The 21678-nt window shown below is 35.6% G+C and overlaps 1 protein-coding gene across 6 annotated transcripts in view; it reads left to right on the top strand.

Annotated features, from left to right (window-relative positions):
* PTPN13 (protein tyrosine phosphatase non-receptor type 13) overlaps positions 1-21678 on the top strand; it is a 233990-nt gene that overhangs the window by 182353 nt on the left and 29959 nt on the right. For 4 of the 6 annotated variants that reach the window (XM_047856949.1, XM_047856951.1, XM_047856947.1 and 1 more), the window contains 14 exons: positions 197-304; positions 479-610; positions 5007-5470; positions 6530-6676; positions 7902-7995; positions 8845-8930; positions 9659-9818; positions 11399-11613; positions 11730-11828; positions 13827-14185; positions 15343-15526; positions 17362-17520; positions 18031-18202; positions 18303-18513. In XM_047856949.1, the coding sequence (XP_047712905.1) occupies positions 197-304; positions 479-610; positions 5007-5470; positions 6530-6676; positions 7902-7995; positions 8845-8930; positions 9659-9818; positions 11399-11613; positions 11730-11828; positions 13827-14185; positions 15343-15526; positions 17362-17520; positions 18031-18202; positions 18303-18513 (2590 nt within the window). The remainder of the gene's footprint in view (positions 1-196; positions 305-478; positions 611-5006; positions 5471-6529; positions 6677-7901; positions 7996-8844; positions 8931-9658; positions 9819-11398; positions 11614-11729; positions 11829-13826; positions 14186-15342; positions 15527-17361; positions 17521-18030; positions 18203-18302; positions 18514-21678) is intronic. The other 2 variants (XM_047856948.1, XM_047856952.1) reach the window with 1 other exon arrangement.

Genomic DNA, 21678 nt, shown 5'->3' with positions numbered 1-21678 from the left:
CTGGTCAGGAAATGTGAAAGATGAAATGTTCACAAGCAAATCTTCCACCAAACTTAACAGTCCTGTTTCACATGTGTTACCTATTTATTATATTTGATATGAGAATCTCTACACTTCTGTGTATTGGACAGACTGATTATTAATCACTGAAAACACCAATATCGTGAAACTCTTTTTTCAATGTGCTGTTTCACAGGATTTCAAATTATTGGTGGGGAGAAGATGGGAAGACTGGATCTAGGTGTATTTATTAGTTCAATTACCCCTGGAGGACCAGCTGACTTGGATGGATGCTTAAAGCCAGGTACTTTACATATTAGATAATTTCTTATGTACTTAACTGACAGGCATGAATTTGCACAGATGACGAAAGTGGAACTCAGGCAAAACAAAAATAAAGAAGGGGGCAGCGACATTTCTAAGACTTAGCATGAATTTCTCTTTAGTTTTGAAAATATTGGATTGTCTATTTTTATAGGAGACCGTTTGATATCTGTGAATAGTGTGAGTCTGGAGGGGGTCAGCCATCATGCTGCAATTGAAATTTTGCAAAATGCACCTGAAGATGTGACACTTGTTATCTCTCAGCCAAAAGAAAAGATACCCAAAGGTAATGCTGTAGATGTTTCTTAGCTGTGTGTTCTGTTTCACTTTTCACAAGAACTTCACTATCATGGCCTAATACATTGGATTTAAGTTCCTTATTTCCTTTCTGAAAATTTGATGTATGTAGTTCTAGTTTGTTTTAATATTATGCATTAGTGTAACCTTTCATTCATCACTTCCAAGGTTTCCTATCTCATTCATCTGTAGTAATATATGCATAAAAATGGATTTGTTGTGCAAAATTGATGTCACTTAAGTAAATGTCTTAGGCCAAATCAGAAATAAAATTCTTTATCATTGTCTAATTCATATAATTGTATAATAGTTATCTATGAAGTCCCACCCTGAACAAGATTATATAAAGTAAAAAGACAAAAACATTAGAAATTTAAAAACAAGACCTTGTCATTTTGTCTCTTAATTTCTGCCATTAGCAAGTTGCAGGAGAAAGGGCACTTAATGAAGATTGGATGACTTGAGTTTGAGCCATGGTGGTTTTTCTTTCTTTAAGGAGACAGTGATCTTGGCTCTCCTTGTCTACCTTGCACAGAGTTGCTAGGAGGTTCAAGTGGTGAGGCAGCGTTTGTGAAAGAAGCACACATACTAGGGGCACCTGGGTGGCTCAGTCGGGTAAGCATCTGGCTCTTGATTTTGGCTCAGGTCATGATCTCACAGTTTGTGGGTTCAGGCCCCACGTCAGGCTCTGTGCTAATGCTGCAGAGCCTGCTTGGGATTCTCTCTCTGCCTACCCTCTCTTTCTCTGTCTCTCAAAATAAATAAACTTAATTTTTTTTAAAAAAAAAGAAGAAAGGAAGGAAGAAAGAGAGAGAGGAAGAAAGAAAGGAAGGAAGAGAGAGAAAGAAACAGAAGGAAGGAAGGAAGGAAAGAAAGAAAGAAAGAAAGAAAGAAAGAAAGAAAGAAAGAAGGAAACACATATAGTACATGCCAGACAGTGGGAATGGCTCCAAAGTCTAGGCTCAGACTCTGTTTCTGCCGCTTAACACCATGTACCTTGAGTAAATCACTTAACATGGTAAGCCTCACTATACTCATATATCAAATGGTGAACATAGGAGTGCCTATCTTACAGATTTTGAAAATTAAATGAGATAATACATGTAAAGAATTAGCATATTGCCTGGTACCTATTAGGCACTTAAATGTGAATTTTAGGTGTCATTATTTCTTTTTTAAGTTTATTCATTTATTTTGAGAGAGAGAGAGAGTGTGTGTGTGTGTGTGTGCATGACTTGGGGAGGAGGAGGGAGAAAGAGAGAGGGAGAGAGAGCACAGAGCCAGAGGAGGGGCTGGAGCTCACAAACGGTGATATTATGACCTTAGCTGAAATCAAGAGTCAATGCTTAACCAACTGAGCCACCCAGGCACACCTAGGTGTCATTATTAATGGTATTTTTCAAAAACATTGAAGTGCTATTTATGTGCAAGTTACCTTCATCCCAAAGATACTGAGAAATATGTAAAAGAATAATTAAATATTAGCTGAGAAACAAGTTTAGATAGTGAATTTTAGGCATAATTTCAGACAATTATGATAAAATAGAAAAAACATTTTGTACAGTGTGTTGTGACATAAAAATTTCTTACATTTTGTACAGATGAGTTATTTTGACTATGGTTTCTTATATTCACTAAATACTTTGTATGTATATAGTGTATGTGTGTGTGTATATATATGTATATATATATAAATATGTATGTATATAAGTAATATTTTCAACAGATAGAACAAACACAACAGATAGAAAACACCATCACTGCCCAAAAGAGCCTTATAATCTAATTGTAGTCTAGTCATCTTAGGCAAAGGAAGATGATTGCATTTGAAAATGTTGTAGCATACTTCTGAGTTTCAAGCACCCAAAACCAAACCAAATCAAACAAAACAAAACAAACATTGGGTTCTTTTACTCACCATGTTTTAGCAAAAGAAGCATATGATTCAGAAGAAGCTTATTTTTCCTCTAAATATTTAAAGCTCTAAGGGATTCACATCTTAATTTTCTTCTCAATAGATATTTTATAGAAAATTCACTCATTTGTTCAACAAATATTTATTTTTTTTTATGTTTATTTACTTCTGAGAGACAGAGATAGAGCATGAGCAGGGGAGGGGCAGAGAGAGACGGACACAGAATCCAAAGCAGACTCCAGGCTCTGAGCTGTCAAACTCACGAATGTGAGATCATGACCTGAGCTGAGGTCAGACACGTAACCTACTGAGCCATCCAGGCACCCCTCAACAAATATTTATTGAATGCCTGTAGTGTGCAAGACACAGACACTCTACCCTCATGAGACTTACACTTTATCAGGGGAGACAAATATTGAAATATTGAACTAAGCAAATAAATGTTTCATTGTAAGTATGATAAACATTAGGAAGGAGTTCCAAGGTGCCAAGAGAGCATTTAGCAGAGAAACTTTACCTAGTGTAGAGATCAATGAAGCTTTTTTTTCCAGCAGACTTTCATGTGGTTATTTTATTTTTTACTATTCATTCTCAATAAAAGTTAAAAGCATAATGTTAAAATATAGTTCTGTGAAACAGTTTCTTCAGAAAGCTAGATTACTCTTCCCATCACGTGTAGCTATACTGTAGTGTAACTTAAAATAAAACTCAAAGAAGGTAGAACATTACTGGTATGTATCTTAGACTATCCCTCTCAAGTATCAACCACCAAAAAGGAAGTTTTATTTTTCTTTATGTTTGCTAATTTTTTAAAGTTATAGAATACATACTAGTTTGTTAAAATAAATCCAATTTATACAGAAATCTATGAAGTAAAAAGTCTCCTTACTCCATTTTCTAGGGAAACTGTTTGGTGTCTATGTCACTTTCTGTATATTATAGATACATTATTGAAAAAAAAGTAGTACCTGTATGCATGTCCACACACAGACACACACACACTTTTTTTTAACTAAAAATCCAATTATTTTTTATAATCTAAATATCAATTTGTCACTTGCACACTGTATATTCTGAACATCCATGAATATACACCTTTTTCATATGGCATTACATTTCGTGTCATGGGTGTATTAAATTTTAATGTTTTTCTGTTGTACATCTAGGTTAGCTATAATCCTTTTATAAATGTTGCTTCAACAAATATACTTGTATACACACCATTGGAAAATGTACGTATTTCTAGAGGTTATATACCTAAAAGTGTATTTAGTATGCACATTTAAATTTTCGACAGAGTGCTATCAATTTGCCCAAGTTTTATCAATGTATATTTAGCCAAGTAGATGTGACAGGGCTCTTCTCACACCATCAGTGGTATGAGAGATTATCAGTCATTCTCATTTTTGTCAGCCATACCGGTAGAAAACTGCATTAAGTTGCATATCCTTGAGCAACAATGAGAATGTTGCTTTATATATTTATTATTTGTATTTTACTCTGAATTTTCAGTCTACAGGGGCACCTGGTTGGCGCAGTCAGTTAAGCATCCAACTTCAGGTCACGATCTCACAGTTTGTGGGTTCAAGTCCCACGTCAGGCTCTGTGCTAATAGCTGAGAGCCTGGAGTCTGCTTCAGATTCTGTGTCTCCCTCTCTCTCTGCCCTGCGCCCCCAACTCTGTCTCTGTCTCTCAAAATTGAATAAATGTTAACCAAAAAAATGAATTTCCAGTCTACACATCACACCCTTGTTGCATAGGGGTTTTAAATCTCTTTCTTACTACCTTTTAGAAACTCTTTGCATATTAGGAATATTAACCCTTTGATTATTTTTTGTTATTTTTGCAAATATTCCTTTTCCAGTTGCTCATTCTTTTAAATTTTCCTTGGTTTCGCATGCTACATAAAACTTTCAATTTCTTATAAATTTGCATCTGTAATTTTTTATACAAATCTATGATTTGTGTCTTACTTAGATACACTTTAAGTGGTTTTTGATAAGAAATATATATATATATGTAATGAATTTGTAGTTGCCTTTATAATTATTTGGAGTCCAAAAAATGCAGTCTGGGAGGACAATATAAAATAAATAAATAACCATTAAATAAGGATTAAAGAGTTTGGGTGATTCAAATTAATTTTAGTTAGGGAATCAAAAAAGTCTTCACAGAGGAGACTCATTTGAAGTAGGTCTTGGAGAATGGAAATAAAAAGTTAAGGCAAAGGGGATATGCATTTTTATAGGAGATGCAGCAGGAATGACCAAAAGAGGGGACAAAGGAATCACAAAGCACCTGCTACACCTTTGGGGTCCTTATTTTGGTTCCAGGCCCCGGATCAGGTGTTGTGGATAATGTTATCCGGTGTAAAATTCTCCCACAATCATTAAGAAACGCTCTGCAAGTATGTAGGCCCAGACGTGTGTCACTAACCTGTTACTCTCCTTCATGGATTTTTGACTTCTAGTGCCTTCTACTCCTGTGCACATTGCCAATGGCATGAAAAACTACCTGAAGAAACCTTCCTACATGCAAGACAGTACTGTAGATTCTTCTGAGGATCACCACTGGCCACATGGTACCCCAAGGCACATCTCAGAGAGCTCTTGTGGGCAGTCTGGGGGCCTGCGCGAAGGAAGCCTGAGTTCTCAGGATTCCAGGACTGAGAGTGCCAGCTTGTCCCAGAGCCAGGTCAATGGTTTCTTTGCCAGCCCTGCGGGTGACCGAACCTGGCAGGAATCACAGCACGGCAGCCCTTCCCCTTCTGTGATATCCAAAACCACTGAGAAAAAGAGGGCTTCCGCTGACAGTAATGGAAACAAGACTAAAAACCCAGGCATTTCTGATGCAACAGATTACTCTGACCGTGGAGATTCAGACATGGATGAAGCTACTTATTCGAGCACTCAGGATCATCAAACACCAAAAAAGGCATAGTTTAATTTAAATCTCTGTTTTTTTTGTTTTTGTGTGTGTTTGTTTTTTTCATTTAATAAAGCAAACAATAGCAAATATATTACGGAGCAGGATAATCTACTCTAAACTGCTTTTATTAGTCTGGAAAGGAGGAATCGTGTATATATTATGTTACTAACTAACTGCTGTTGCATTTGATACTAACTTTCTGACAAATTAACAGCTTTGAATACTAACTCTAAAATGGCTATTATTCTGGGAACTTGCTACCTGATAACAGAAAGGAATGAATAATCAGGTTATGATTATTTTTTACAAGTCATTTATATCTTGCATATTTAACGTTTCTATTAATAAGAGAATTTAATATCTGAAAATTCTGTTCTTAAATAGCTCACATGATGGGCAGTTGACTTTACTGTTGATAGTCTGAATTCTTCTGAAGTTCTGAATGTACAAAAATAATAAGAACAACAACATACAAAATTGCTCATTTCCTAGAAATGACATAAATTTAAACTCACATTCACAAGCGGATTCAGAAAAGACCCATAAGCTCTTTGTTCATGGAGGAACCAACATTCCTCACAAGAGGGTAATGCCCTTACAAATGGGTCTTAGGTATTGTTTATATTGGATTTGTAAATATAAGCAAAGTAAACATGAAGCCTACTCATCTTAGAGGTCCAAGTTAAAAGCTGCTGCTTTGATATATATTGATTTTTAAGGGAAATAGAAATACTTTCTACATTCAGGAGCATAAAAAGCATTGGGCAAGGATTATGTAAAAGCTAGGTTTGAACTGGGTTCTGGGATTCCCTCTGCCTTATCTAGCTGTTTGACCTGAAGGAAGACCTTTAATGTCTAGACCTCAATATCCTTAACCATAAAATATGAAGGCATTGGATTAAATGATCTCTAAGATGTCTTCCAGCCCTCATGATCTTTGAATTTACTCTATCCTTTAATATCTTGCTTTTTCTTAATTTTTCTAAAAAAACACATATTGATATTCCAGTAGTAATTCATTCTGACTCTAACAAGAAATCCTTTTGTTTGTTTTTCTTTGTTAAGGAATCCTCCTCCTCAATGAATACATCCAACAAAATGAATTTTAAAACTTTTCCTTCATCACCTCCTAAACCTGGAGATGTCTTTGAGGTTGAACTGGCTAAAAATGATAACAGCTTGGGGATAAGTGTCACGGTACTGTTTGACAAGGTTTTCAAATGTTTTCTCTTCTCTATTTCCAGCAACCTATTGTATGCCAATTTATTAATTTATTTTGCTTCGAAAGGGAAACCTGTCAAATATTTCCAAAATTAAAAATTGAATTGTATCTTAAAACTTTTTAAAAAATAACTTTTGTGCTAGGCACTTTTTCCTGTGATTTAAAAGAAATTAGACAAGTCTATCTACTCAAACCCCTTACATTTCATAATGTTTAATCTGAATACAAGACTTAGAAAACATAAAATTAATAAGTATGTTTTGCATACATTTGACACTTCTGCATAAGCATGGAATAATACATTTTAACCCACATGATAAATAAATTCTAATGTATATTTATATGCCCTTTCTCTCCATAATATATCTTAATTTGTAAATGTGATTAGTATATTAAAATTAGAGGTTCCCAAGGAATATATGTACTTTTAAGGTAGTTAAAATATGAGCATAGGCTATTTGATGAAAATGCTTGAGACTTGTATTAATTCTAAAGTGTAACATTATCATTTATGACAGTTGAAGGGTATTGTCAGGTAGGAAAAGCCATCTAGAAACATGGTAGAAACAACACTATTAATATACAGAGGTCAAAAAGAAAACCTAATGTTCTAGCACTTTTAAAAATATCATAATCCTTTACCTCTTGTCCTTAACTTCTTTAGAATTTTATTATCTTTCTGTTGTGTAGGGAAAGAAAAGCTGTATATCCACAAAAGATGGAGAATATACTCATTAGATCTCATCTACATTATAACAAAACTTACCTACCAAAGCCTTTCAAAATGAAAAAAAAAAAATGTTTTTCTTGACTCATGAGATTTGCAAGTTTCAGCTTAGCAGATATGATCTGAAGCAAATTATTCTATTTGCTGTCTTTTTCAGACAGTCATCTTCTACTAATTTTGCATAGATGGATTTTGCTTCCTGCTTGCTCATAACTCATGGTATAGACTTACAAAGGGAGAGCAATTCTTCATACAGTCAAGATCTGACATGTTGTTTTCTGAGTAAAGAGTTTTTCTAAAATGTAACTGCTTTACATTTGGAAAACTTGGCTAGAAATATTCTTGGGTTTCGAATTAATTGCATGTGCTGATGTGGTACTGCTGCTTTGGCTGATGGATTGAATGCTTTCTAGGTCTCAGATTTGAAAGATGGAGTGTGAAATTTCTCATATTACAAAATGTTATTTTACTTGTCTTTTTCCATTTAGGGGGGTGTGAATACCAGCGTCAGACATGGTGGCATTTATGTGAAAGCTGTTATTCCCAAGGGAGCAGCTGAGTCCGATGGTAGAATTCACAAAGGTAGAGTGTGTGTGTACAGGAATTGCATATAAGATTATCATTTCAACAAATAAAGTAGAAATTAGGAAATTCATAAAGGCCTTTAAATATTCATAATAGAAGAACACATGCAATTTTTTTAAGACTAAAGCATTAAAAAAAACTCCTTGATGTCATTCCAAAACTCTTCTTTCCAGCCTAATCTCTAGTATCGGAAAATATCTTGACAGTGTTTCAGTTCACATTTTGTACTTTCTGCGAAGCAAATTGCCAGAAAATGAGAAACGAATAGTGCTCTTGTAAAAACACTGGTATCTACATTTTTAATAACAGCTAACTAGGTTAGTGCCCTCCAATCTCTCTACATTTATAGTCAGTTTATTTAAATTGACTTTATAGGGGCACCTGGGTGGCTCAGTCGGTTAAGCCTCCGACTTCAGCTCAGGTCACGATCTCGCGGTCCGTGAGTTTGAGCCCCGCTTTGGGCTCTGGGCTGACGGCTCGGAGCCTAGAGCCTGCTTCCAATTCTGTGTCTCCCTCTCTCTCTGCCCCTGCCCCTTTCATGCTTTGTCTCTCTCTGTCTCAAAAATAAATAAACGTTAAAAAATTTTTTAAAAAATAAAATAAAATAAATAAATAAATAAATTGACTTTACAATATATACAATATCTTCTTCTAAATTGTATTTAAGATTAGTCATAAAATTAGGAAAGAAAGTAAACACATATTAAAGAAACTCTGTGACAGAATTTTGTCCAGAATTTGTCTGAGTCCTTAAATTAATACAAAACAAGACCACAAGATATTAGAAAGCATATAGAATCTTTATTTTATCATCTACTTTTCTCAAAATTGCTGCCTAATTTATAGGTGATCGTGTTCTTGCTGTTAACGGAGTTAGTCTGGAAGGAGCTACCCATAAGCAAGCTGTGGAAACACTGAGAAATACAGGACAGGTAATAAATAGCTCATTATACCAACCACTTAAGATAGCTTACAAGAACATAAATAATTTGTGAATAATATCTGTCTCACTAAGATCTCCAAATTTATTAGTCAAGAAACCAAGCCTGATTCATGTAAACGTTCTAGTATTTTTTTTCCCTTCAAATTGGGAAGCAGGTATTATTGCAAGAGGTTTTTCACTGAGGGAACTTGACTTTCTGTATCACATTTAGCCATAATATTACCAGATCTGACGGGAGGAAGGGTGGAGTTTGCATTTTTTTTAACTTTTTGTCAACAAGGACAAACATCTAGTGATTTTCACTTCTAGTCATTTTTCAGCCCAAAGCTGAATTATTTTCTAAAGTTTACCAAATTATTTATAATGGTCTATGTATTATAGTATAATGGTGTTTTTATTCTAGTGCCCAAATTTCTTATAACATGTTTATGTTATTTCTATAAGAGATTTTTATTTTTAATTATTTTTTATACAGAAAATAAGAAAAACTTGATTGTGAAATTTTCAATCCCTTGCTTTGTTTTTTGTTTTTGTTTTTTCCCCTCCCTCTATGTTTTTGGTGGGTTTTTTTGTTTGTTTGTTTTTTTCTCTCCATCTATATTTTGGTGGACAAGTTACTTTAAATGATTTGATAAGATGAACCATATAAAGTCCTCAAAATTTACCTACTTTCTTATAATTCTTCTTAGTTAATGAAATGCTATTCCATTTGTCCAGGTGGTTCATCTGTTATTAGAAAAAGGACAATCTCCAGCATCCAAAGAACATGTCCCCATCACCCCACAGTGCACCTTTCCAGATCCAGATGCCCAAGGTCAAGCCCCAGAAAAGATGAAGAAAATGACTCATGTCAAAGACTACAGCTTTGTCACCGAAGGTCAGGCCTTGGGAGACTGTCATCTCACCTTTAACTTATTCTTGACTTACTCAAAATTTGATTTTTGTATGTTGGATCATATAATTCATGCCTGAGTCCCTCTAATTACTCTTGTCAAGTATAAATAATCAGATGGACCACTATACCATTTTTTTTAAGGACATATATATATGCACCTCTTAAAGTCTGAAAGACCTCAGGTAATGAAGTCATCCATGAAACAACTTTTGGTCACTTAATAGTCCTTTGAATAGTTATAAAATTCAAATGAAATTTTCAAGGAAAAAAATAACTATAAATAATTGCTGAGAATGGCTTCAAACTCATATGAAACCTTGACTTGTAACATTTTCTATATTTTTGTTTAATTCTGTGGACTTGTCAAGCTAACCCTAGGTAGAAATTCACCTCATAGTTCCCAGATCATGATCTTTCTTACAAACTTTGCAAGCTCTTGGACATACTGCTACTTGCTAGTAAAATAAGAAATTAAGAATAGGGGCACCTGTGTGGCTCAGTCCGTTAAGCATCTGACTCTTGATCTTAGCACAAGTCATGATCTCACAGTTCAGGAGTTCGAGCCCTGCAGAGTCTGTCTGGGATTCTCTCTCTCTACCTCTCTCTCTGCTCCTCACCCGCTCTTGTTCTCAAAGTACATAAATAAAAGTTTTTAAAAAATAAGAAAATTAAGAATGAGGTAGTACTGAGCTTTTCATAAAGCTAAGTGTTCATAATACAGAAATACCCTTTATTCTGAGATTTCCATCTATCTCATTTTAAGGGGCATAAATGTCCTTTACTTTATGAATGCTGATGGTGGTATATAGCCATTGTTTTGCCTTTTATTTTAAATCTTTATTTGATTACCAAATGTTTAGTGCCTCAGAAATACTCTCAAAAATAAGGAGAAAAAATAGCCCAGCCTATATTATTTTATCTGATTATGAAAATGAAATTAGCATACCTACTTTACCTCTTTATACTGCCTTGTATTGTTTATTTCTTCCATCACTCCTTCCTTAAATATGTTACTTCATTCTTTTCTGGTTATTATTCTTTCAACTTCTTTTGTTGATTGAAATTTGTTTATAATGCCATATCAATTTACTGGATTAAATTATACCTCACTGAAACACTGGAATGTCAGCTTACTTTCCCCTACCCTTCTCTAACATTTGCTTCACTCTTCTTACCATCTTTCTCCCATTGTGTCCCCAAACTTCCCTCATTCTTACCCTTCCCCAGATTTTTCTCTTTTTTTTTTAATGTTATTCTATAATCTTTGAAAACACATGGGATTAAAGCATAATTTTATTTTCAGAACCCAGATATCAAAACCCTCTCTTCTGTTCAAGTAGCTTAGTTCATGCAGCTTAGTTTATTAAGTTTTTTTAATGATAGAGAGTGTGAAATAGGATTCGAATATAGAATAAAAGTGCAGTAAGTGCCTGTAAAGCTGTAAATATTCTGAGAAGATGGGCTTTTTAAAATGTGTCTGAAAGCACATACGTTTGTATGTGCATATGTGTACACAGCACGATAAGAATATTTAAATTTTTTTAATGTCTTTTCTTCTCCAGAGAATACATTTGAGGTTAAATTGTTTAAAAATAGCTCAGGCCTAGGATTCAGTTTTTCTCGAGAAGACAGTCTTATTCCTGAACAAATGAATGCCAGCATAGTAAGAGTTAAAAAGCTCTTTCCTGGACAGCCAGCAGCAGAAAGTGGAAAAATTGAAGTGGGAGATGTTATCCTAAAAGTGAATGGAGCCTCTTTGAAAGGACTATCTCAGCAGGTGAGCCCCCAGGTGGTGAATGTAATACTTTTAATAATGAGATGGATTAGCCTTTCATTATGATTTCATAGTGCTATCTTAACTGTATCTTCATTTGTCATTCATGGTACCCCTAGGAAGTCATCTCTGCTCTCCGGGGAACATCCCCAGAAGTATCCTTGCTTCTATGTAGACCTTCACCTGGTGTGCTACCAGAAATTGACCCTGCTCTTTTGGTGAGAACTATGAAAAATTAATTTATATTTTTATAGAATAGCAATTGAGTGATTAATTCAGCTGTCATGGTTTTGTCACTGATTGATCTCCTGGGTTTCATCTACTTTATTCTTTAACTAGGAGTATCTTGGGTGTGTCACGTGACCTCCGAGTGCATTCTGCATATGTAATATAAAGTAATTCAATTCACTTTCTCTTCTCTCCTTTCCACTTATAAAGTTCTAGGATTTTAGGAGTTTGTTTTCCAAGCATAAATAGGAAAAGATTTCAAATCATGGTTACAGGGGTGCCTGGGTAGATCAGTTGGTTAAGCATCTGACTCTTGGTTTTGGCTCAGGTCATGATCTCATGCGTTCATGGGTCCGAGCCCCGCATTGGGCTCTGCAGAGCCTGCTTGTGCTCTCTCCGTCTGTCTCCCCTCCCCTGCTCACACACTCTGCCTCTCTCTCTCTCTCAAAATAAATAAATAAACCTAAATTTAAAAAGTAAATAAATTAAAAATAAAATACAATAATGGTTACAAAGCCCTTTTGTCCATTTCTTCATTGAACCAAACTGGGAAGCATAATTCTCATTCTGAGCTAGTTTAAATAATAAAAACGATTTGAGGGGAGACTGGGTGACTCAGTCCGTTGGGCGTCCAACTTCGGCTCAGGTCATGATCTTGCGGTTTGTGGGTTTGAGCCCTGCATTAGGCTCTGCACTGACAGTGTGAAGCCTGCTTGGGATTCTCTCTCTCTCCCTGTCTGTGTCTGCCCCTCCCCCAACTTGTGCTCGCTCTCTCTCAAAATAAATAAATAAACTTTAAACAAATAAATACATAAATAAAATTTATTTGAGAGTTTTTGCCCTTATTTTTAATACTAGAAATCACAGAGCAAGCAATATGTTTGTCCATTTCCCTTTCTTATGTCAAGGAGTAGCTAAAGGATCCAAAATCTATTTTGATGGTTATTTATAAATTACATGCTGATAGGTAGGAATCCATACATAGATGGATAATAATATTAATATAATTGAAGAAGGACAACTTTTGTCCTGTCTACTTTATAGTGTGTTCCATTACCAATAAACATGACCTCTGGGTATGAAAGGCAGCAGTGTCTGGCCCCAGAAACTTTGGTCTTTATGTCCAGGAGAGGGGTAGTTGTAGGATATTAATAGGAAAATATGATTTCTGTAAGGTGTATTATAAACAGCATTTTATGAGACTACATTGATTTTTGGCACCAGATAGGAAGAACTGAGTAGAACTCTCCTCTTAATGAGTATATAAATTGATACAATCTTTGTAGAAAGCAATCTGGAAATAGTTAGCAAGGCCTTTCAAAGCATCCTATGTACTGACTATTATATAGAAAATTATAAGGAAATAATGAGAAACTCAGGTGAAAATGTACATACAAAAAAGCTCTAGATTTCTATTGTAGCAGAAAGTTAGAAACAACTCTATAAAATAAAAGAATTCTGAAATAAATAAAAGGTATAGCCATCTGTGGGATCATTACATAGTTTTATGCAGTTTTTTTCAAAGCATATTTAAGGACCTCAGAAAAAACTTACGATCGAAACCTAAATTTCAAAGTAGGCTACAGGGGTGCCTGGCTGGCTCAGTTAGTGGAGCATGTGAGTCTTGATCTCAGGGTTGTGAATCTGAGACCCACATTGGGTATAGTGATTACTTAAAAATAAAATCTTCCATGCTGTTCCACCATCTTGGCTCCCCCCTACTTAAAAATAAAATCTTAAAAAAAAAAAAAGTAAGATATAATATATAATTCTGATGTAAAGTATAAGTCATATGATATTAGTTGTTATTTTCACATATATTTATATATGATTTTTCTGTGTAATGAGCATAGGTTACCTTTATTATCAGAAAATAATTGAATATTTTAATAGAAAGTGCTGCTGTTCAGCATGTTCCTTTTCAATGAAGTGTTCTAGCGTTAATATAAGTTGTCACATCCCGATCTCTTTAAATGTGTCCATTACAGACCCCATTGCACTCTCCAACACAAGTTCTCCCAAACAACAGTAAAGACTCTTCTCAAGCAGCATGTGTGGAGCAAGGCACCAGCTCAGATGAAAACGAAATGTATGACAAAAACAAGAAACAATGTACATCCAGGAGAGACAGTTACAGTGACAGCAGTGGGAGTGGAGAAGACGACTTAGTAAAAGCTCCAGCAAAGATACCAAATATGAGTTGGAGTTCAGCTTTGCATCAGACTCTGAGCAACATGGTATCACAGGCACAAAGCCAACATGAAGCATCTAACAATCAGGAAGACACCATCTGTACCATGTTTTACTATCCTCAGAAAATGCCTAATAAACCAGAACTTGATGACAGGTATTGTCACTATTATGTGTAGCACTCAAAGCAACTGCTTCTTGTTTGTGACAGGAGCAGCAACATACGTTTCTCTAAGAATGAAATATGTCTGTGTGAACTTCACAATGATCAGGCAGATGATGACTGTATTGGATTTCCAGTTACTGTGACTGACAGTTTTAGTTAGCAAAACTGTAAGCTCTCTAGCCGTTCAACCTGAGACTTGCTGCTCTCTTGAGTATATTTACTAGTAATTGGGAAAGTTGTTTGTATTTCACCGTAATTCATAATACTTACAAGAAAGAGAAGAGACCTATTTTGATACTGATGGGGTAGGAGAATAGGGAGTACTAATATAAAGAGAAGTGATTGGTGGGGAGAAGACAGTTTGCAAAAGGTAAGCATAGAGGCAAAAAAAGGAAAAGACTACATCTGTACCTCTAACAATTATTCATACGTTTTACTGTTTGGTTACATCTTTGTGTATATCTAGGTGCAACCATACTTGTTCAAGTTCTTTTGGTGTTTTGGGGGTTTTCCCCCCCATTTTATCATCCAAAATAACCACAGGAATAAGACTTATATTCTTTTTCTATTTCTTCTCTTTCTTATTATGTTGAAACACACATTAGGCTTCTGAGAATATTGGCTTCAGCCTTTAGTTAATGACTAGGAATCAAAAGTCTATTTATTTAACCTGTCTTACTAATTTATGCAGCTTGAAGAGCTTCAAAATAGAATCTGGACAGGGGCACCTGGGTGATTCAGTCGGTTAAGTGTCCGACTTTGGTTCAGGTCATGATCTCACAGTTCTTGAGTTCGAGCCCCATGTTGGACTCTGTGTGCTTTGGATTCTGTGTCTCCCTCTCTCCCTGCTCTTCCCCTGTTTGTGTGCTCTCTCTCTCTCTCTCTCTCTCTCTCGCTCTCTCTCTCTCTCTCAAAGATAAATAAACATTAAAAAAAAAAAAAGAATGTGGACAGAGAATAAAAATGGGTATTGTTAGCATCTAGCAAACATGAAATAAATTCATAGTCCAGAGTTAGGCAAAAATTAGCTAGGAATGCAATCATAAGCAGATATGAATATGTGTTAAGTGCTTTCTGCTTGTGGCACAAACTTACTGTATTGACACTGAAATGTATTTGAAAATAGTCTTGCTTCTTTCTCTCTGTAGCAATCCTCCTTCCCCTCTACCACTGGACAGGACTCTTGGGCAGAGCTATCAACCCCAATCAGAATCTGCTTCCACTAATTCAATGGATAAATATCATATGCATCACATTTCTGAACCAACTAGACAAGAAAGCTTGACATCTTTGAAAAATGACTTAGAAAACCACCTTGAAGACTTTGAGCTGGTGAGTTGTTTCCTCTGTATTAAGAAAATTCTGGGGCACCTGGATGGCTCAGTTGGTAAAGAGTTGATTTCATGAACTCATGTCATGAACTCATGTCATGTCATGAACTCATGATCTCATGTCATGATCTCATTGTTTATGAGTTTAAGCCCCACGAAAGTCTCTGCCCTGACGGTATGGAGCCTGCGTGGGATTCTGTCTGCTCTTCCTCCACTCACACCTTCACACACGCAATCTCTCTCTCTCTCTCAAAATAAATAAACGTAAAAAACAAATTCCATGTTTTGTCAGTTAAGATGTAGTTACACAAAGCTTCCCTTTAGGGAAAAGGCTGTCTTTTTTAGTAGGTTCATATCCAGGTCCAGTAAGTAGATAACATATCTGCTGTGTTTCTCTGCCGAGAATCAGGGGAAAAGACAAAAAGACCTGGATATAAATCCTGACGCTACCACTGACTTGCTATAATTTGGCAGATGCCTGTGGAATTACTTCATTCATCTGAGCCTTAGTAGTTCTGGCTATAAAATGGGGCTAGTAACCTCCTAGGACTGTGATGAGGATTAAAAGAAATATAGGTAGAGTACCTAATACAGTATCTACTATTTCCCGAATCCTGATGAGTTGCCTATTTAATTTTTAATCAAATTTGATTGTAAGTTTTTCTCTTCCACACTTTTTTGTATATGCCCAAATGGAATCCTTTACATTGTACAAATAACCCTATAACTTCTGAATCTTTAAATTCAGTTTGGAAGCCAAATCTCCAAGAATAATATCCTTTACATTGATTGAAAGTCAGCCTTTTTCAATATTGTTTTTATTATCCAAGTAATAAATATTTATCATTGGAAAATTTAAAAAAAAAACAGTTAAAAAATACTGAAACCACTGATAATCTCACCACCTAAAAATCATAAACATTTTGGAGTTAATCTCTTCAGATACTTGGTTTGCCTAGAAGAGTGTGTGTGTGTGTGTGTGTGTGTGTGTGTGTGTGTGTGTGTGACATATACATCTTCAGTTTCATTCTCAGCAATAGAAAATAATCTTTTCAAAGAGAGAAAAAAATCTTTGCAAGATTTCCTTTAGAAGTGTGTCATTACCCCTTTAAACTATAAGCAACCTTCATATCTCATTCAAAATCTTTTTTTTTTTTTAATTTGAGAGAGAGAGAGAGCATAGGCAGGGGAGAGGGGCACAAGGACAGAGAGAGAGAGAGAGAGAGAGAGAGAGAATCTCAAGCAGGTTCCTGAGTCAGCATGGAGCCCAACACAAGGCTTGATCCTACAACCCTGGGATCACGACCTGAGCCAAAATTAAGAATCGGATGCTCAACTGACTGAGCTACCCAGGCACCCCTCAGTCAAAATCTTTAAAAAAAATTTTTTTGTACAACTAAATGAAGTTGTAATGTCTAATCACCTAAAGGCTTCATGTTTTTACAAGAAAACCTTTTCTTTTGTGGCTCTTGACATCTATCTTAATTGCTCAGAAATAGATGAAGAATTTTCCTACACCTTCCCCTCAAAATATATATCAAAGGATCATCAAAGTATAACCATTCATGTGTCCTTGTTTACCTTGAAAATACAAAAATTGAAGCATGAGTAAGTTTTGTCTCAGCCATCTTTAGACAAATAGTGTTGTTTCTAAACCCAGCTCTTAGATGGGGATACATTCTATCTAGAATTGGATAGACCTAGCTTCACTTGGCTAAGATCAGTAATGTTTTAAAGTTTGATTTCCTCCTCTGCTATTTAGTAGAAATAATAGTCATCTCTGTTTGTCAATGGGCAAAAATAGACAACCTAAAGAGTCGCTGTTTTCTTCCCTAGGAAGTAGAACTCCTCATTACCTTAATTAAATCGGAAAAAGGAAGCCTGGGCTTTACAGTAACCAAAGGCAATCAGAGTATTGGTTGTTATGTTCATGATGTCATTCAAGATCCAGCCAAAAGCGATGGAAGGCTAAGACCTGGGGACCGGCTCATAAAGGTGAGACATTAAAGAATGGATTTATGCAAATGTGACCAGAGACCAAGTCAGGGCTGGAGAAGGAAGAACAAGAAGGTTGAGTTAATATAACACTCCATTTCTTTGTTTGTTTGTTTTCCTTCTCCGCCTCTTAAAAATAAAGGCCTTTGTATAGTTAACAGTTTAGGGAATGCTGAAAGTGCCCTTTTTAATTTGAATGTTCCTCTACTCTTACTTAAAGCATTAGATAAGCTGTCTTGAGTCTTAGGGACAGAAAGTTTCTTAAATTACCATAAGGATAAATTTCCTATATTAGCAAAATAATGATGCATTTGTTAGATATTTTACATTATTATTTCACCTGTAATTACTTGCTCATTATACTTATGATTTCCACAGTAAAGGGAATTAGCAATAAATTAGAGACCATTCTCTTACTGGCTAAGGTAGAGCTAGGGAGATTGCTGTATTTTCATGGCAACCTCTCTTTCCAAAACTGTAATCTATTTTGCCTCTTTCTCATTTTTGTAGGTTAATGACACAGATGTGACAAACATGACTCACACAGATGCAGTGAATCTGCTCCGAGCTGCACCCAAGACAGTCAGATTAGTCCTAGGACGAGTTCTAGAATTACCCAGGATGCCAGTGCTGCCTCATTTGCTACCTGACATTATATTAACATGCAACAAAGAGGAGTTGGGTAATGCACATTCAGGCTGTGTGCAGTGTGATTTTGTTGGCTAGGTTAAAAGTAAGTACTCTTAAGACTAAGGAAGACCAATATTTTCTATTCCCTGAAGGTTTTTCCTTATCTGGAGGTCATGACAGCCTTCATCAAGTGATATATATTAGTGATATCAATCCGAGGTCAGTTGCAGCCGTTGAGGGTAATCTCCAGCTATTGGACATCATCCACTATATGAACGGTGTCAGCACACAAGGAATGACCTTGGAAGAAGCTAAGAGAACATTAGACATGTCCCTTCCTTCAGTGGTGCTGAAAGCAACAAGGTACTCTGCAATACTTGTGGGTTTTGTGTTTGCTCATGTTTCAGGCTGTTGATCACACTTACGTTATCTTAAAAAGATATTCCTGAATTAGTAACTCACAGACTAAACTGGCAGTTTATAAAGCTAGAACAGACTTCTTAATAGGAGATTCCAAGAGCACTTTAAGTGGATTAGTGTTTGGATACATATTTGCAGTTGATAATAGGGTGGTTACCACATTTGTCAGGATGTTTTCAATTGCAAGTAAAAGAAAATACAACTCAACAGTGGTTTAAACAATAAAGGGAACTTACTAGTTTATAGGATTTAAAAGTGCAAAGATGAGGTGGTCATCAGGTGAAATTTGATGCAGGCTATGGCTCCATTTTTTGCTGTTTTCAATTACTCTCTTTTCTGTGTATGTGTTTCCTTCATGATTAAGTGGCTTTGTCACTTAACACATGGCACCGTCCAGAGCAATCTTCTAACAATTCTCACCAATAACCATGGTAAAGCAAGGACTGTCTGTTGATTGCCTTAGACCTAAATTAAGGCTATCCCTTGAATTGAGACAAAGAAATAAGAATATATCAATTGGCCTAAGCCAGTCCTGGCCCATTCCCAGAGCTGGAACAGAGTCAGTTCTGCCCAAATGTCATGTCTACAGCCAATGAGGCATAGAATTGTCACTTTCACCATACCTCATGACAATTTCACATTATAAGAAATGCTAATGGCAACTTTTCCTTCACTTAATAATAGAAATAAATTGAAAAAAAATATGCATTAATTTCAAATTACTACAAATATAGTGGCATAAATGATAAGTTTATTAATAGTTCTGGAGGTCAGAAATCCAAAATGAAAAAAAAAAAATCCAAAATCCAAAATGGATTTCAGTTGGCTAAAATCAAGACGTTATCAGGGTTGCATTCCTTCTTTAAGAGGTTACAGGAGAAGATCCATTTCCTTGCCTTTTCCACCTTCCAGAGCTTCCCTTCCATCCTCAAAGCCAGCAGGCATAACACTCTACTTATGTTGTCACATCTCTTTCTCTGACTCTCTTTCCTCCCTTCCTTATTCATTTATAAGGACTTCTGTGATTACATTGGGCCCACCCAAGATAATCTCCTCATCTTTAGATCCTTAACTTACATCTTTAAAATCCCTTTTACCCAGTAAGGTAACATATTCACAGGTTTGGCAGATTAGGATGTAGCCACCTTTGTGGGGCCATTATTTTGCCTACCGTAATGTACATACAGCCAGACTTTCTAAATTACACATTTATGTTACATTTATGTCTGTGATACATGGTGAGTTTTACATAGTATGTCTTTAAAAGTATAGAAAGTATAATTAAATCATTTGATCATAAACATTTGTTCCTTCTAAACCTTTAAATTTGATTGTGTACTTTTTTTCTTTGAATATAATCCCTAGTCTGTTTCCCTCATATATTTCTTTTTTTTTTTTTTAAGTTTACTTATTTATTTTGAGAGAGAGAGAATCCCAAGCAGGCTCCAGACTAACATTGTTAGTGTGGAGCCCGACACGGGGCTCAATCCCATGAACTCCAAGATGATGATCTGAACCAAAATCAAAAGCCAGACGTTTAACCTACTGAGCCATCCAAGCACCCCTACCTCATATATTTCTAAAAATTAGATTGGAATACATTTATTTTCATAGGTGTAGCTGAATGTTAATGAGCGGAAGAGGAAAGTGTTCAATCTGGAAAATATTTTTGTGAAAATTAACATCTCTGTGAACCATAGATCCAGCTAATTTTTTTGCCTCAAAACTAGTAGAGTACCCTTCATGCTAGCTCTAAAATCACTTTCTTTTGCCCTTCTGCTTTTCTCTTCACTTTAGTCACAACAGATATAGTGGTGCTAGTCACAATTACTTTCCCCTTCATTCTTCTTCCAGCTCTCTCCACTACTATATATATCTACCCTCTTTGAAGCCCACAGCCAGCAATAACAGAGAGGTATATATTTGTGGTAATTGTCTGTATGTCAAGAACTGTACAGGGTCTGTGGTCTTACCCAACTTGCAAGCTAATAAGCCAGCCTGTTATTGTTTCTTGGATGCTGGTAGAAGGTATGAAACTCCTGGGTCAGAGACAAAATACTTTTTTGGTAACCACAAGCAACAATGGCATGGTATTGGGACAAGTTCCACACATTTTCTAAGTCTCCTGAAGATGACACATGTGGCCTAGTGGATTCCTGCACATGCAGTGGGTTGTAGTACCAGAGAGAAATACCATGAGAAGAAGAGGAACCCTCCCCTTCATGGAAGCCTGTAAGAAAACCTGCTTTTTATTTGGAGAAAGAGTTTCCCTCATCCCTCAAGCTTGCTCATCACAAACATAGCCTTGAGAACTGGCCCATATAAAAAGCAGTCAGGGCCTTTCATTTCTGGGGTACCCAGGAAGAATATGTAGCATGTGTAGGGCCCATGGTAAATTGCTTCTCCCAGCACTATATACTTTAGGCAACCTCCCTTTTCTCTCAAGTACTAGCAGTGTTAAGATTGCATACCAGTCCTCTGTTTCCAAGGTGATGTCTTTTTAACAGTTTTTCACATTGGGTGGTACTATCCTTCTTATAATCCTTTAAATATATATATATATATATATATATATATATACACACATACACACACATATATATATGTGTGTGTGTGTGTATATATATGTATATATATAATGTATATGTATATTGTATATATGTATATATTGTATATATGTATATATTGTATATATGTATATATGTATATATAATGTATATGTATATATAATACATTGTATATATATTGTCTAGATTTTCACTTTAAATAACTTTTTTAAAAGCATGTATCAAGGGTTTCAGATATACAAAACTTAGTCATCTATAATTCCTAAGTTACCTTTGAACCATCATCTGAATGACAGTGAACTAAGTTATTAGATCATGAATATTACAAGTGTTTTAAATGAGGGGAAATACAGTAATGTGTTAATCCTAAACCCAGAGAAAAATTATGTAAAGAAATGATTCTTAATCTTTTTTGGGTCAAGAATATCTCCCTCTAGAAAAGAGGTAGATGAAAACTGATAAATATTTTGTCTACAGCTTCCGGGTGCCTAGACCCCCTGAAGCCTATCTAGAATAAAATTCTTGTGGCTCAATAGTTACC

The sequence above is a fragment of the Prionailurus viverrinus genome, chromosome B1 (genome assembly GCF_022837055.1).
Source record: "Prionailurus viverrinus isolate Anna chromosome B1, UM_Priviv_1.0, whole genome shotgun sequence".
Classification (NCBI taxonomy): domain Eukaryota; kingdom Metazoa; phylum Chordata; class Mammalia; order Carnivora; family Felidae; genus Prionailurus; species Prionailurus viverrinus.
The sequence above is the reverse complement of the archived record's forward strand: the minus strand, read 5'-3'. Positions and strand labels throughout refer to the sequence as shown.